We start from the raw sequence: 14,226 nt of genomic DNA on the forward strand, positions 1-14,226 counted from the left end.
TTTTTTAATGTTTATTTTTGAAAGAGAAAGAAATAGAGTGTGAGTGGGGGAAGGGCCAAGAGAGAGGGAGACACAGAATCTGAAGCAGGCTCCAGGCTCTGAGCTGCCAGCACTGAGCCTAAAGCAGGGCTTGAACCCACGAACTGTGAGATCATGACCTGAGCTGAAGTCGGACGCTTAACTGACTGAGCCACCCAGGCGCCCTGAAATATGTATCTCAAAACAATGCCTGACCTATCATAAGCATTATAATACTGTTAACTATTGTTATTGTTAAAAGCATTTAAATTTCTTACCCAGCATTACATTCTGTGGCCAAACATTTTTTAAATATTTAAAAAACATTTTAAGATACTTTTTAAATATTTGATTGTGCCAACCAAGATCTCTTAAATCTAAACATGCATACAAACATACTTGAACACACGCTGGTTTTGCCCACACCTTTCCACCACTTTCCTAGTAAGTAAAGTGAAGAGAAGAAAGATCAAGTAACTTTCCCAAAGTCACACAGCAAATAAGTGGCAGGGCCAGGACTAAATCCATGAGTCTACCTTAAAGGTCAGCCCTCTGCTATTCTGATCAACCCCATCGCAGGTATGAGACAAGTAAATTGCTTTTGACTGGGATATATTTATCTGCAAATGTACTGATTTAAATTAAACTCAAAAGAGCCACCAGTACAAGTCACATTATAACCCTGCTATGCCTATTCTTATTCTTAATCCCTTGGGAAAATTAGGTATTTTCTGGCAAATTCTCAGGAGACAGCCTCCTTTAATAATAGATGGTTTGCCATCACGGTTTTTGTTGGAGGCGTTACCCAGGCCAACACTATGGAGGAAGAGGACAGGAAGAACTCTCTTCAAAGCAAGCAGAGGGCGGTGACTCTAGGAAAGTCAGCCTCCCTCTGTGGCATCTTTGGCATGCAGGCCATGTGTTGCTCTACACTAAAACTGTTCTCACATCTGCTTCAAGGAAAGTGATCCTTGTGTCTTCTTCTGTTTCAACTGCTAAATTCCACACTATTCCTCAGAGATTTTATTGGTTGAGAATTGGGTTGAAAATTTCCCTTTGTTTTGCTGGTTGAGGATCTTACCGAAGTTGAGCCCCACCAGGGGCACTGCTCTGCACCCCAGAGAGGTGAATAACAAAGGCCTCTGGACGACCAGGACTGGGAAATGTCCACAGCAAGACTCCTTTACTTTGTTCTCCATGAGAAAATGAAAGGCTCCCTGGAAGGGAAGAGGACAAGAGAATCAGGGTATTATTTATGAGTTCTTACACTGGGATACAACTCTTAAAAATGCAGTAAAATACTGTCTTTTCCAAAATTCTGTGACAGTCTACAAAAGGTTAAAACATTTAAAAAGGCAGAAGGGGAAGTAAACTTAGGGAAAGGTCATTACGCCACAAGTTCTGCCTTCAATCCCTGTCTGTTCCGCATGGTAGAGGTCACATCATCTAACATTTAGGTCTCAGGGACCCTCACAGAGCTAATGGTATAATTAAAAAAGAAAGAAAGAAAGAAAATGAAGCAACAGCCACTCTATTGTGAGAAATATTCAGGTGAACACACAAATGAATACAAAGTTCTACCTTTTTTTAATATTATACAGGCACGTTAAGTTTTTAGAACTACTTTTAATAAACTAATATATCGACAGAATCATCTGCTTAGTGACCACTATTTCCAGGTGAGGTATGAAGTTTTTATTTTGATTGAATAAAGTTTTTCATTTTTACCAACTCTGATCACTCAAATATGAAAGCAGTGTATTAGAAAACAAATGGTGGGGCACCTGGGAGGCTCAGTCAGTTAAGCATCCGACTTCAGCACAGGTCATTAATTATCTCAGGGTTTGTGAGTTTGAACCCCACTGACAGTGCAGTGCCTGATTGGGAGTCAGTCTCTCTCTCTCTCTCTCTCTCTCTGCCACTTCCCTACCCACACTGTCTCTCTCTCAAAATAAATGAATAAACTTAAAAAAAGAAAAATAAAAAGAAAAGAAAAATGGTTCAGGGCGCTTGTGTGGCTCAGTCAGTTGAGTGTCCAACTCTTGGTTTCAGCTCAGGTCACGATCTCGTGGTTTGTGTGGTGGAGCCAGGTCAGGCTCCACACTGATAGCACAGAGCCTGCTTGGGATTCTCTCTCTCCCTCTCTGCCCCTCCTCTGCTTGCTTTCTGTCTCAAAATCGATAAATAAACATTAAAAAAAAAACAAGGGGTGCCTGGGTGGCTCAGGTCATGATCTCGTGGTTCATGAGTTTGAGCTCCACATCAGGGTCTCTGCTGCAAGCATGGAGCCTGCTTTGGATCCTCTGCCCTCCCCCCCCCCACCCGCCCCTCTCTGCCCCTCCCCAGCTTGCTCTCTCTCTTTAAAACATAAACATTAAGAAGCAAAAAACAAAAACAAAACACAGTTCATTATCCAGAGTAATGACAGTCCAAGAAAATGAGTGGCCAATTACACATCTCCATGTCCTATAGGGCAGATCTTAGAAAAGCTACAACTCACCTAATTTGGGGGTCATATTGCCAACAACAATGAATTCTGGGATTTCTAACCCAGGAGCATATCCAGCCACCCAGGCAACCACGAGAGAGCCATATGTGCCTCTCCTAGAAATCACAACGTGGCTTGTTCCCGCAGTGACGTCCGTGAGTGGAAAAGCAGTAGATTCAAATCCAACCTGAGAAAAAACATGCTTAGAATATTTTATTTCTTTCTAAACATTCCTGTTTTCTAAACAGTGGGTTATAAGTCAACTTTCTCTTTGTTTATACAATCTATTTTCTTGTTTTGAAAATATTCAATTCAAGAGTAATGCTTAAGAAATGACATCTGAGGGGCGCCTGGGTGGCTCAGTCGGTTAAGCGGCCGACTTCGGCTCAGGTCAGGATCTCACAGTCCGTGAGTTCAACCCCCGCATCGGGCTCTGTGCTGACAGCTCAGAGCCTGGAGCCTGCTTCAGATTCTGTGTCTCCCTCTCTCTCTGACCCTCCCTCATGCATGCTCTCTCTCTGTCTCAAAAATAAATAAACATTAAAAAAATAAAATAAAATAAATAAAAAGAAATGACATCTGAGATTTGGAAATTTATTCAATTTTGTAACTCCAATGATAGTTTATACCTTTTTTTTTAATCAAAATATAATCCTCTGAATTTACAAGACCCAAAAAAGACAAATGTAATTTGTTAAAAATGAAAGCAAAAGATTAAAAATTTTAATGATTTGTTCATGGGTTTTTATAGAATCTGGTTTATCTAGAACTGAAATCTGACTTCTTTCCAAGATATAATAATAAATTCTTCATTTTTAAAATGAGCACCATACACTAGATTTTCTATTAAGATTCTTTCCAGCTCTTTGACTCAATTTAATATTTTTTTGAGGACCAGAAACCTCCAAAGATTTTTTTTTAAATAATCATCTTTTTCATCCATATCAAGTAAGATCTTGTTTTAAGGGTAACCTTTTCAGGGAACTCTGGGACTTAAAAATGATTTATAGATGAAATAAGTTCTGGCCAATAAGTAAAAATAAAACCAGAGTCCTGGCTTCACACTGTGATTTGGATAACTCAGTTTACCTCTTTTGGTCCCAATACCAATAAATTGGGATACCATATGATTGACAGTTCTATATTAAGACTCATTTGCCCCATTTTATTTTTCTTCAATATTCCAGACTTCTTTTTTTTTAATATTTATTTATTTTTGAGATCAAGAGAGAGAGAGAGAGAGACAAAGAGCAAGCAGGGGAGGGGCAGAGAGAGAGGGAGACACAGAATCCAAAGCAGGTGCCAGTCTTTGAGCTGTCAGCACAGAGCGTGATGTAGGGCTTGAACATACAAGCTGTGGGATCATGACCTGACCTGAAGTCGGACACTTAACTGACTGAGCCACCCAGGAACCCCTCATTTTCCCCATTTTAAATCGGAAAGCAAAGTAGCAGAAAAGTGTAAGAAGGTACCACAGAAGAGCCTCTGGAGCTACAGAAAAGAAAAAGGAAAAAACAAAAACAAAATTTCCATTTTACACCAGCCTAGATTCTCTATTATAGTGAGGTTTCCGTTTAGCAATTGTCAAAAGCTTTGACATATTTAAGATCATACCTGCTCCATGGCTAGTGGCTGTTTGAAAGTGTTCTAGTCACATGGGGCACCTGGGTGGCTCAGTCAGTTAAGTGTCCAACTTCAGCTCAGATCATGATCTCAGTTTGTGAGTTTGAGTCCCACGTCAGGCTTTGTGCTGACAGCTCAGAGCCTGGAGCCTGCTTCAGATTCTGTGTCTCCCTCTCTCTCTGCCCCTCCCCTACTCACACCCTGTCTCTTTCCCTCTCAAAAATAAACAATAAAAAAAAAAAAGTCTTCTAGCCACAACACACACACACACACACACACACACACACACACACACAAACCCCACATACAAATACTGGTAAGGAGTACAGAGGATACATCAAGGACAGGAGGCCCCAATCTTGCCCTTTGAGGTGATACATGTCACGACCATGTGCATGGACAAGGAGTAGGAAATATTTTGCTATGCCAAATAAATGGTTCATGTTGAAAGCAATCTTTTTTTATAACGACCTGTGAGTAACAAGAAGACAACAAAACTTCAAAGTATTATTTATTAAGTTATAGTCCTCCATTCCCTCTTGAACAGATGAGGTGCAGAAGAAAGAAAACTATTCTTCTCAGTTATTTTTTAATGCTGATGGATTCCACCTAGGGGATAAGCAAATCCATCCCTGCAGCCCAGGAGGGAGTTTCTGAAGAGGATCTGCTTAATGGTCAGAGACCCTGTTACACAAGCTTCTGGCCAGCTCTATCAGCTGCAGACTACATGTCTATACATTGGTCTAGGCCCGCCTTAATCAATCAAAGCTGAAGGAGCTCCCATCTGAAGGAAAAAGATACAATGTTATCTCACCATCGTCTAACAAATACACACATTACCAAGAGCCAGAGACAACAGCCCCTGCCTTGCTCGTAATACTGACAGAATCTGCCTAAATAGGAATTAAAGCCCTCAAGTTATTCTTTGTTCTCCTGTGAATTTACGAAGTGATTAGGAAACACTCTCTCCCACACTGAACTCCTGTAGAAGATTCAAATATGCAGGGACAACCAAGTCACAGGATCCTATCACGATTTATCTCCATCAGCACAAACGTGGCACAATAAAAAGGGCTCTCAAAATGAAAGAAAAATATTCACAATGAGTAAATGAAAAAGTCTGAAATATTAACTGATGTTTTGTTCTAATTTTAATTAGCATAAAATATCTCAATATGAAATATTCACTAACAACAACAACAAAAACCCGGAAATTTTTATTCTAGGTGACGGTTATTTTAAAAATCCTTATATTCACGTTCTGTGAGACACAAACTTTCTAAATCTCCAAAAAGGAAAATGTCAAAAATTGGCAAATTACTTTCATAAAATGCATCTATAATCAATGCATCTACTTTGATACTGATTTAAGGAAATAATGAATCTTGAGCAATTTTAGGTCTAAGAATCTTTTTAATCCTTCCTGTGAAAGCTGCCCTCTAGTGGTTCTACGACGGTTACACACCCTGGACCCATTACCTGAGAATTGGCGGCTTTCTCAGGGACAGGAAGGACAGTGGATTTTGCTTCCTGGAGAATTTTTGGCATGCCGTAGAAACGCCCACTGACAAGCATCACAGTCAACAGTTGCAAGGTGAAATTGGAGCCCAAGGATAAGAAGACCTATAAACAATCAGTATCAATGACTTCTTTAGTAGTATAAAAAAATAATTTTCAGAGAAAAATATTGACATTTGACAGGAGTCATTAGCAAAACATCTCACGGTCCTTTCATACAGTTCATCAATATATGTCTTTTCCCTCAGGTCATAAAACAAATCACAAGTACAAAGACTATGGGGTGAAGAGTGATCGAGTGTAAAAACACACATTTGCAAATCTTCCATGTGTGTCTAAATGCCTCAAGAATGATAACAATCACAGAAGTCACATTAGTAATGGAATCATGTACCACAGGAATAAAAGAGCGCACTGGTGAACAGTCAGCATCTAAAACTCACTTTCTTCTTCTCCATCGAGTGATAATTACTATGCTAATGAGATTTACTCAAAACGGATAATGATGTAGGTGTACTGATCATCCGAATATTTTGGATAAATAAAAATTACTAATAAAATGTATTAGATTACAAAGTTTTAAAGTTTTCAAATCTAACTAAAAAAGGGAAATTCTGAATTTAAAAATTAATGTTACTCTAAAATGGATTTTTTTTTAATTTACAAAGCATTTTCCCACAGAAACATGGTTGTTGATAATGGATAAGCCTCCAAGTCATCTCATAATCTGGACTATTACTAAAAACTCTGTACATCTTTATTGAATGCAAAAATAACCATTTTTGTGGAGTCTGTTCTTCTTTTAAATATAATGTAGTTAAACATACACCACAGTCCTCCAAATGTGCAAAATATGTACCCTAGTAGTTTCAAATGTTATGTAACATGAGGATAACAGATGCTTCAATCATGCAATCAATCTTCATTTTTTCAAAGTGACACTCACTGAATATGACTCATAGATCAAGTGCTAAGGAAACAGAAATAAATCAGTGTCCTCACTTCAAGCATGTGCCTCCCACCTCTCTTCTAGGGGTGCACCCTTCCTCCACACAGTTCACTGGCTGGGCCATTAAGGTGGGGCATGTGCATAAATCGAGGGTGAAGATTTTTTCAGTGGTCTCCTTTTTCCCTTATGCTCTAGATATAATGCATTGCTCTTTGAAGACTGCGATATTAGTTAGAAGAAGAAAATATGCACATAACTTTTGATTCTCCAAAACTTAACTACTGATGGCCTACTGTTCACTAGAAGCCTTACTGATAACATGAACAGTCAATTAACACATATTTGATAAGTTTTCACATATTACTACTGTATTCTTGCAATAAAGCAAGCTGGAGAGAAGAAAATGTTCTTAAGAAAATCATAAGGGAAAATACATTTACAGTGCTGTACTATATTTGCTGAAACACATCCACATGTAAGTGAACCCGCACAGCTCAACTCATGTTGCTCAAGGGTCAACTGTATACCATTCATCTTTTCAAGTGAAAGGAAAAGAAGACTAACATCCTTCAAAATGTTCCAGGTACCATGCACTACAAGAGACAATCTAGGAGTTAGGCAGATCAAGGCTTTTAATCCCTGTAATATATATCACTTATTTTGGATTTCCTACACAGTCTGAGAATAGTTTTGTACTATCCATATGGCTTAGTAAAATAACAGAATAATCAAATCTTCACTGTGGCAGGTCTTACTGTCAAATGAAATCTCACTATAAAACAATATGAAGCTATTCCTAGAAAAGCTAAAGGAATGTCCCCTGGTGCTCATTAACAGAAATTAAAACTTGAATGCATTCACAAGGTGATATTACATAGATAGGTATAAGAAAATGTTTTGTTACATAATTTAGGCACACTGTATTTTTTTAAAAACTCTTCTAATTTGTCAGTGAGACTTAATACAATCATATTCTGGTCAAGTTCATCCATCTCCCACTTCCCCAGCTTTGCAGTCTTTATTCCAGTCTGGAAAATTTTCAGAAACAGGAAATGGAAGCTAGAAATTAATACAACAGGGTCAGGGCATCGAGTCAATTTCCCAAAGAACTATAGGAATGTTAGAAATAAGTACTGCATTAAGTGTCAGCTGCATTTAAACAAAAATACGTTATTACCAAATGGGAATATACTAAATTCATTTATAAACTGCACATGTCTCATCCAATAATTATTATGCATTTCTATGTCATTTTTTTATGGTTATATTTAAATATCTCAGTAAAATTTTAAGCTGAAAACGAGATAAGCCAGGCCTCTCCTTGAAACGGTCAGGAAACTGAAGAAATGCTACAAACCTGACTCCTCACTGGCACCAGGTCCACTTTATATCTGGCACCGTCTTTGACCACCAGCTGCCTCTCTGAATTTTCACTAACAACTAGCTGCTCCTTTTGGTCAGAAGAGATCCGAAACCCAACAGCCACGTCTCCAAATGTTCCAGCAAGCCGGGTTACATTAATTTGGATGAATCTACTAAGGTTTTGCCCTACAAGCATTGACTGGTAATCTGAATACAGAGCAAATACTCCATGTGGGTCATCATTTGCAGAAACAGAGAACTGGGTGATGCATTTCTCTGGATCCAGTTCTGCTCCTCCCTCTACAGAAACAAGCCGGATCACATAATCTTCTTCAATCTCAGGTATATCATCTGGCAGCAGATGAACATCAAATCTCACTTCACTCTCTCCATCAGCAATAGTGAAAAATCCTTTTGTAGAAAGAAAGTCTCCAGTAATGTCAAACACACTGCTTATTTCCCAGTAAACCTAAAATAAAAGGAAATAATCCAACAAAGTCACATAATTCAGTATATTGAATCAAAAGCCTTTATATTTCCCCCATAATATACAAAAACTAACTCTGAATTGTGCAGCATCATAGTCAAAGCCAGACTCTCCAAACAGTCAGTTTAGAAAGTATGGAAGAATGACATTAGCATCATGAAAGTATATGAACTCTTTCGGACTATTGTATGCAATTTGCAGGACAAGATTACAAAATCTCATTTCACTTCTAAAATAACAACATGATTTGAAGAGATAAAGCAAAGCAAAGTTAACTTTGGAATGGCAGTTCCATAAATACATTCTAGAGTTCTGAATATGTATTTGACAGGCATTTGAATCACAGACAATACTTGAAGATAAAAAGCGAGTAGAGAATCTGATGCTTCATACTGGAATTTGTTTGGGTTCACTTTTAACAAAAAGGGAATATCTACAAGATTTCAAGAATTAAAAATTCTTTTCCAAGAATTTTTGTACCCCTAGCCATAAAGTTTCCACTGAGGAAGTACCAGTTAATCTCCAATATGTGAAAAGAGTTAAGTTCATAAAGAAACTGCAAAGTATGTTCTGCTAGCAAACAAACAACCTTGATCTGTTAGACAAACATCCCAATGATTTACAAGAGCATCCCCAAACAGTCTATGTCAATATACATGCAAATGCAACCTCTTAAAAATCAGTTGGTAAATGAGAAAATTATACTGAGAAATAAAGCTCTAAAGAATAGATTAAGCAATTTACAAAACTCATTGAGGGACTTAAGTAGGAAAAGTTAAACATCAGAGCAAATAAGAAAATACAAAATAATTCAGTCACACCCTTCATGACTAAGTGTGAGAAAGATCTTTTCAATCTAAGTATAGCTGGGTTTAGAGAAACAGCTAGAGGTTGATGTTGGCTGGAGAACCCAAAGGTGCTGAAATGAACCTTCTCGGCTTCCTCTGAAACTCATGTTACTTCTAAAATTTTTACCATAACATACAGTTTCTCTGTTCTTCACAATCACGTTTGTTAGGCAAATTGTCACACTATTTAAAAATCAAATGAAAAATAGTACCATAATTTCTCCAAAAATGCCCTTGACTCTTTTGACAAAGAAAGTAATGATCAGGGGCCCTTCCAGAGCCGACGGCTCTAAATAGGTCTTCTCAGATAAAGACTCAGGAGCAAACTGAACAACCCCATTTGGATCACCAAACTTCTGTATCTAAAAACAGAAAAAGATAGCAGAATGAATAATATAACAACTACAAATGAAATTACAGTACCTAACATATCAATACGCAGATAAGCTGAAGAAACGAAAGAAACACAGAAATAAGTCTTGAATATAATCTGCCTAGCTACCTGATTTTTCAAAAGCTTCTTCAGTACACTGATTGTTATCTAAAACAAGTAGGTTCTTATTCCCCAAGGGTAATGGGAGTGTCTGGAAAACTGTAATTTGTAGAGTCTCAGAAGGATAGTACTTCAATGCCTGAATTTGATTTGATTTGCCTCATGTTTGCTTCACTTTACCAGGCCTAATTGTTCAGTCAAACACTAGCCTAGATTTTGTTGTGAAAGTATTTTATAGATGTGATTAATATTTACAATTGGTTGACTTGAGTGAAAGAGATTACCCTTGATATTGTGAGTGGGCCTCATCCAATCATCTGAAGGCCTTTAGAGCAAACACTAGAGCTTCCCAGAAGAAAAGGAATGCTGCCTCAACACTGCAATTTAGGAATCCGGCTTGAGTTTCCATTCTGCCAACCTGTCCCACAAAATTCAAACTCAAGATCACGACTGCAAGTCTTTCCTAACCTTCCTACCAGCCTGCTCTATGGACTTTGGACTTGTCAACCTTCACAAACGTGTGAGCCATTTTTTTTTAGTCAATCTCTCTCTCTTTGTTTTTCTGGAGAAGTCTGACTGATACAGACCCCAGACTATTTTCTAAGCTTAAAAAAAAAAAAGAATATCTCTCTAGATCATTTTCACAGTAGCCTTGGTCCCCAGCACTTTCTACCCCTAATGGACTAAATGGTTCATTCATATAAAATACACTAAATTCAGAGTTGATGCAACACATCATTGTGCTAATTGAACAAATAACCATTCTTTCTCCCAACAATCTGCCTTGTGACTGAGTTAATAACTTTTATGTACTTTCACAGCAAGGACACCCAATGTTTAGGATGATGTAACAAACAGCTCCTGTCTAAAAGTGCAAAAATATTTCCAAAACACCAAATTTTCTCAGGGAGCAAAATAAGTATTTATCACACTACATGAAGGCCACTTAAAAAGTAACTACCAATAATCAAGCTATATAATGAACTAATATAATAACCAGAAAGTCTGGTCCATAGGAATTATTCTGACTTCATCTGGTTTTATGACTTTCGATACATCTTAAGCCCATGGAGTTTCAACAAATATAAAATGCATTTTTTGATAAATTCATTAAATCCAAAATTCTGTGGGAAAAATAAAGTTGGACTTACTGTTATAGTAATATCTTTAGATCTGGAGTCTAATTTAGCTTCTCCTTTCACAAGTTCAAGTTTAATAATGAAAATCTCTTCAACTTCAATGTCTTCATGAGGATAGATTGTCAGAGTGATGGTTCTCACACCACCTTCTCCCTCTCCAAAATAGAAGGATCCACTCACTGGGTCTGCAATGTCTCTGTTCTGTGGTGGTAAAGCTTCTTGAGAATTGGGTCCTAATATCTCCCAGTTCACCTGAAGGGTATTGTGTTTTTAATAGAGATGACCAATTTCAAGTTTTTTATTTATTTCTTTATTTAAAATTTTTTTAAAAAGTAATCTCTACACTCAATGAGGAGCTCAAACTCACAACCCTGAGATCAAGAATGGCATAATCTACTGACTAAGCCAACCAGGTGCCCCAGAGATAATCAATTTTAAACAAAGAATTACTTTGCAAGGTATGTAGTATTAGAAACAGATATATCTATGTATGAAAATTATTCTATGATATCTCCAGCAAATTCCTCATGTCTTTTAAAAAATACTAATATTTGAGGGGCATCTGGGTGGCTTAATCAGTTACATGTCCAACTTCGGCTCTGGTCATGATCTCATGGCTTTTGAGTTCAAGCCCCAGGCAGGGCTCTGTGTTGACAATTCAGGGCCAGGAGGCTGCTTAGGATTCTATTTCCCTCTCTCTCTCTGCCCCTCCCCTGCTCACACTCTGTCTCTGTCTCTCTCTGTCTTTCAAAACTAAACATTGAAAAACAATTTTTTAATTAAAAATTAAAAAAATAAAAATACTAATATTTGCAAATATAAACTACCTAATTGCAGGATATAAGTTTTCAGGGATAACAATGTATATGCTTACTAAGTAAAGAAAAATATGAATACCTGGTCATTTGTCATCACCACAGGATAACAAAAATATAAAAGCATGTATTTCAAATATATATTTTAGAGAAATAAAAACTTAAATAGTATGAATACAACACTGTCTTGCTGTATGCACAGTTTCTGTCAACCAAAACCCATTTGAATAAGATAATAAAACCATGTGAAAAATCTTATGGGTGTGTAACTTCTTTTAAATACACCTAAATAAATTCCTAGTGTAAAACAAACACAACTTTTCTTAAATTGTTATAAAAAACAAAATTATATTCTAAATGCCTTTTTAAATATTTCTATAGTATAAACTCATATACTTTTCATATCTGCAAGGAAAGAAAATTGGGAATTTCTCTTTGCTTCTCTCCTCTTTCCGCAGCACTGGGCATGCAGCTGACCACTGCCTCTTTCTGGCAATGCTGCATCCTGTCTTCAGTGGCCTCCATGATACATACCTTCCCAGTTTTCCTCCGCCTCTACATCTCAGGTTTCTTAGCTGGCTCTCTTTCCTCAGAGAGTTCACTGCTGGCAGCTGGGGACTTCAGGCTGTCTCCTTCACGTCCCTATCTACGCACCTTAGCCCACATAGTTTCAAATGCCTCCACACGTCAACAGCTTCTCCCCTCCCCACAACCGCAACCCATACTTACACATGCCCCTGCCTGCCCGACTCTGCACTGGGACGTCCGGTATCAATCTCCAATTAACATGGCCAAAACAGAACTCTTGGTTTTCTGCCAAGCTTCTGCATCTCAGTAAACAGCACTACAATTTAACCAGCTGCTCAACTGAAATTGCAGCAGTTATTCTTCATTCCGCCTTCCCTCAGCCTCCACTAATCTAGTGTTTTCTCCAAAACATACTCAATATCTATTCACTCCTCACCATCCCATCTCCACCCGTCTGAGCCACAGACCTCCCTGCTTCTACTCTGGCTTCTTGACATTTCATTTTCCTTAGAACAGTCAAAAGGGAGCTACTTAAAATGGCAATCCAGGAACATCAACACCATCCCCCCACTTCAAACTCTCTAATGGTATCCTGTTTGCACTTAGAATGCTCTTTAGTCTGGCTAAGGAGGGTCGCTGTGACCAAACACCTCTCGACCTCTCTGATCTACCTTGTGCTGCTACCCCCGACCACCCAAGCCCGCTACCACATGGAACTCTCCGTACCTCAAACACGCCAGGCTTGTAGATACACACTTATTCCTTCTCCCCAAATACTCATCCCTCTAACAATTACGTGACCATCTCTTTCTCAGCATCCAGTGTTCAGCTTAAATATCACGTCACCATCTAATCTAGAGTAGTCAACAACTCTAAGTCTAGAGTAGTAGAGTAGTCAATCCAGAGGTAACTCACGATTGTGTTTCTCAATTATACATCCCTGCAGAGCACTTAAGTGCTATCACATAATTATCTTTTTGTTTATTGCTCTGAAAACTCTAAGAGAACAGAGACGAGGTCTGTCTAGGTCACCAGTGTATTCTCAGTGCCCAGAAGAGGACCTGGAACATGGAAAGCACTCAACAAGTACTTGAACTAATGCGTTTTATAAGAATTCTTCATTTTATTTCTAACTTGCTCTCGAGAGATTCTGATGACAGCTTGTCTCATACATTTTTATGGACTTATAGGACCTGGAAGCCACTTTACCCCTATTAGGTAATTAATAAATATTATTGCAAATACATAAACGGATATATTTGAATAGTAAGAAAATCCAGCTCCATACTCAAGCTATCATTTTTCAAACCATGGGAAGAAGAACTCTACCTGAATCTCTCCCAAGAGTCCTCCAGCCCGCTCCAGCAGCAAGGATAAAATCATTGTGGAATGGGGATTAGGAACAGAAATGTTGCTTTCATTAAGAAATCTTATAACGCCAAACGGAGGGTCACTCTTGGCAATTGTGATTCTGCTCACTAGGTGGCGCCCAAGGACCGCTCCTCCAGTCGCTCCAATGAGCAAAATTTCAACCGGCTCTGCAAATTCACTGCATAGCAAGAAGGAGCAATTCTGAGTTTAAACATATTAAAATGCTTCTAAAACCCAAATAACTAGTCATTTTCCAAATTGGTCATACATATTCAAGGCACAGCATTCATACACCATTGGTATGAAGAGGGTGCTTAGCTAAAAGCATGAATGATCAACTTCAATATTACATAACCTGCAATAGTTATTAGACGTTCTTCCTCTCTTTTGAATTGCTTAATGCATTAAGGAAGTGAATTGCAGGATGCTTCTACATTCTGATTAGACTTTTCAAATCTAAAAGAACAAAAATTTATTGTTTCCCTCTATATGCAAAAAGTGACAAAGACAATCCTAATGGTCTCCTGATCCCTTCTTCCCTACCCCAGCCCCCATAAAAGTTTCTCATGAATTTCTCAATTGGCACA

The 14,226-nt window shown here is 38.1% G+C and overlaps 1 protein-coding gene across 4 annotated transcripts in view; it reads right to left on the bottom strand.

The window, feature by feature from the left end:
- Positions 1-14,226, bottom strand: part of ADGRV1 (adhesion G protein-coupled receptor V1) — a 567,138-nt gene that overhangs the window by 354,905 nt on the left and 198,007 nt on the right. For all 4 annotated transcript variants that reach the window (XM_086696839.1, XM_086696829.1, XM_086696845.1 and 1 more), the window contains 7 exons: positions 13,598-13,817; positions 10,938-11,177; positions 9,506-9,655; positions 7,954-8,427; positions 5,609-5,752; positions 2,519-2,693; positions 1,100-1,235 (listed from right to left, as the gene is read on the bottom strand). In XM_086696839.1, the coding sequence (XP_086552965.1) occupies positions 1,100-1,235; positions 2,519-2,693; positions 5,609-5,752; positions 7,954-8,427; positions 9,506-9,655; positions 10,938-11,177; positions 13,598-13,817 (1,539 nt within the window). The remainder of the gene's footprint in view (positions 1-1,099; positions 1,236-2,518; positions 2,694-5,608; positions 5,753-7,953; positions 8,428-9,505; positions 9,656-10,937; positions 11,178-13,597; positions 13,818-14,226) is intronic.

The sequence above is a fragment of the Puma concolor genome, chromosome A1 (assembly GCF_028749965.1).
Source record: "Puma concolor isolate L17-30 chromosome A1, mPumCon1.1.hap2, whole genome shotgun sequence".
Lineage (NCBI taxonomy): Eukaryota > Metazoa > Chordata > Mammalia > Carnivora > Felidae > Puma > Puma concolor.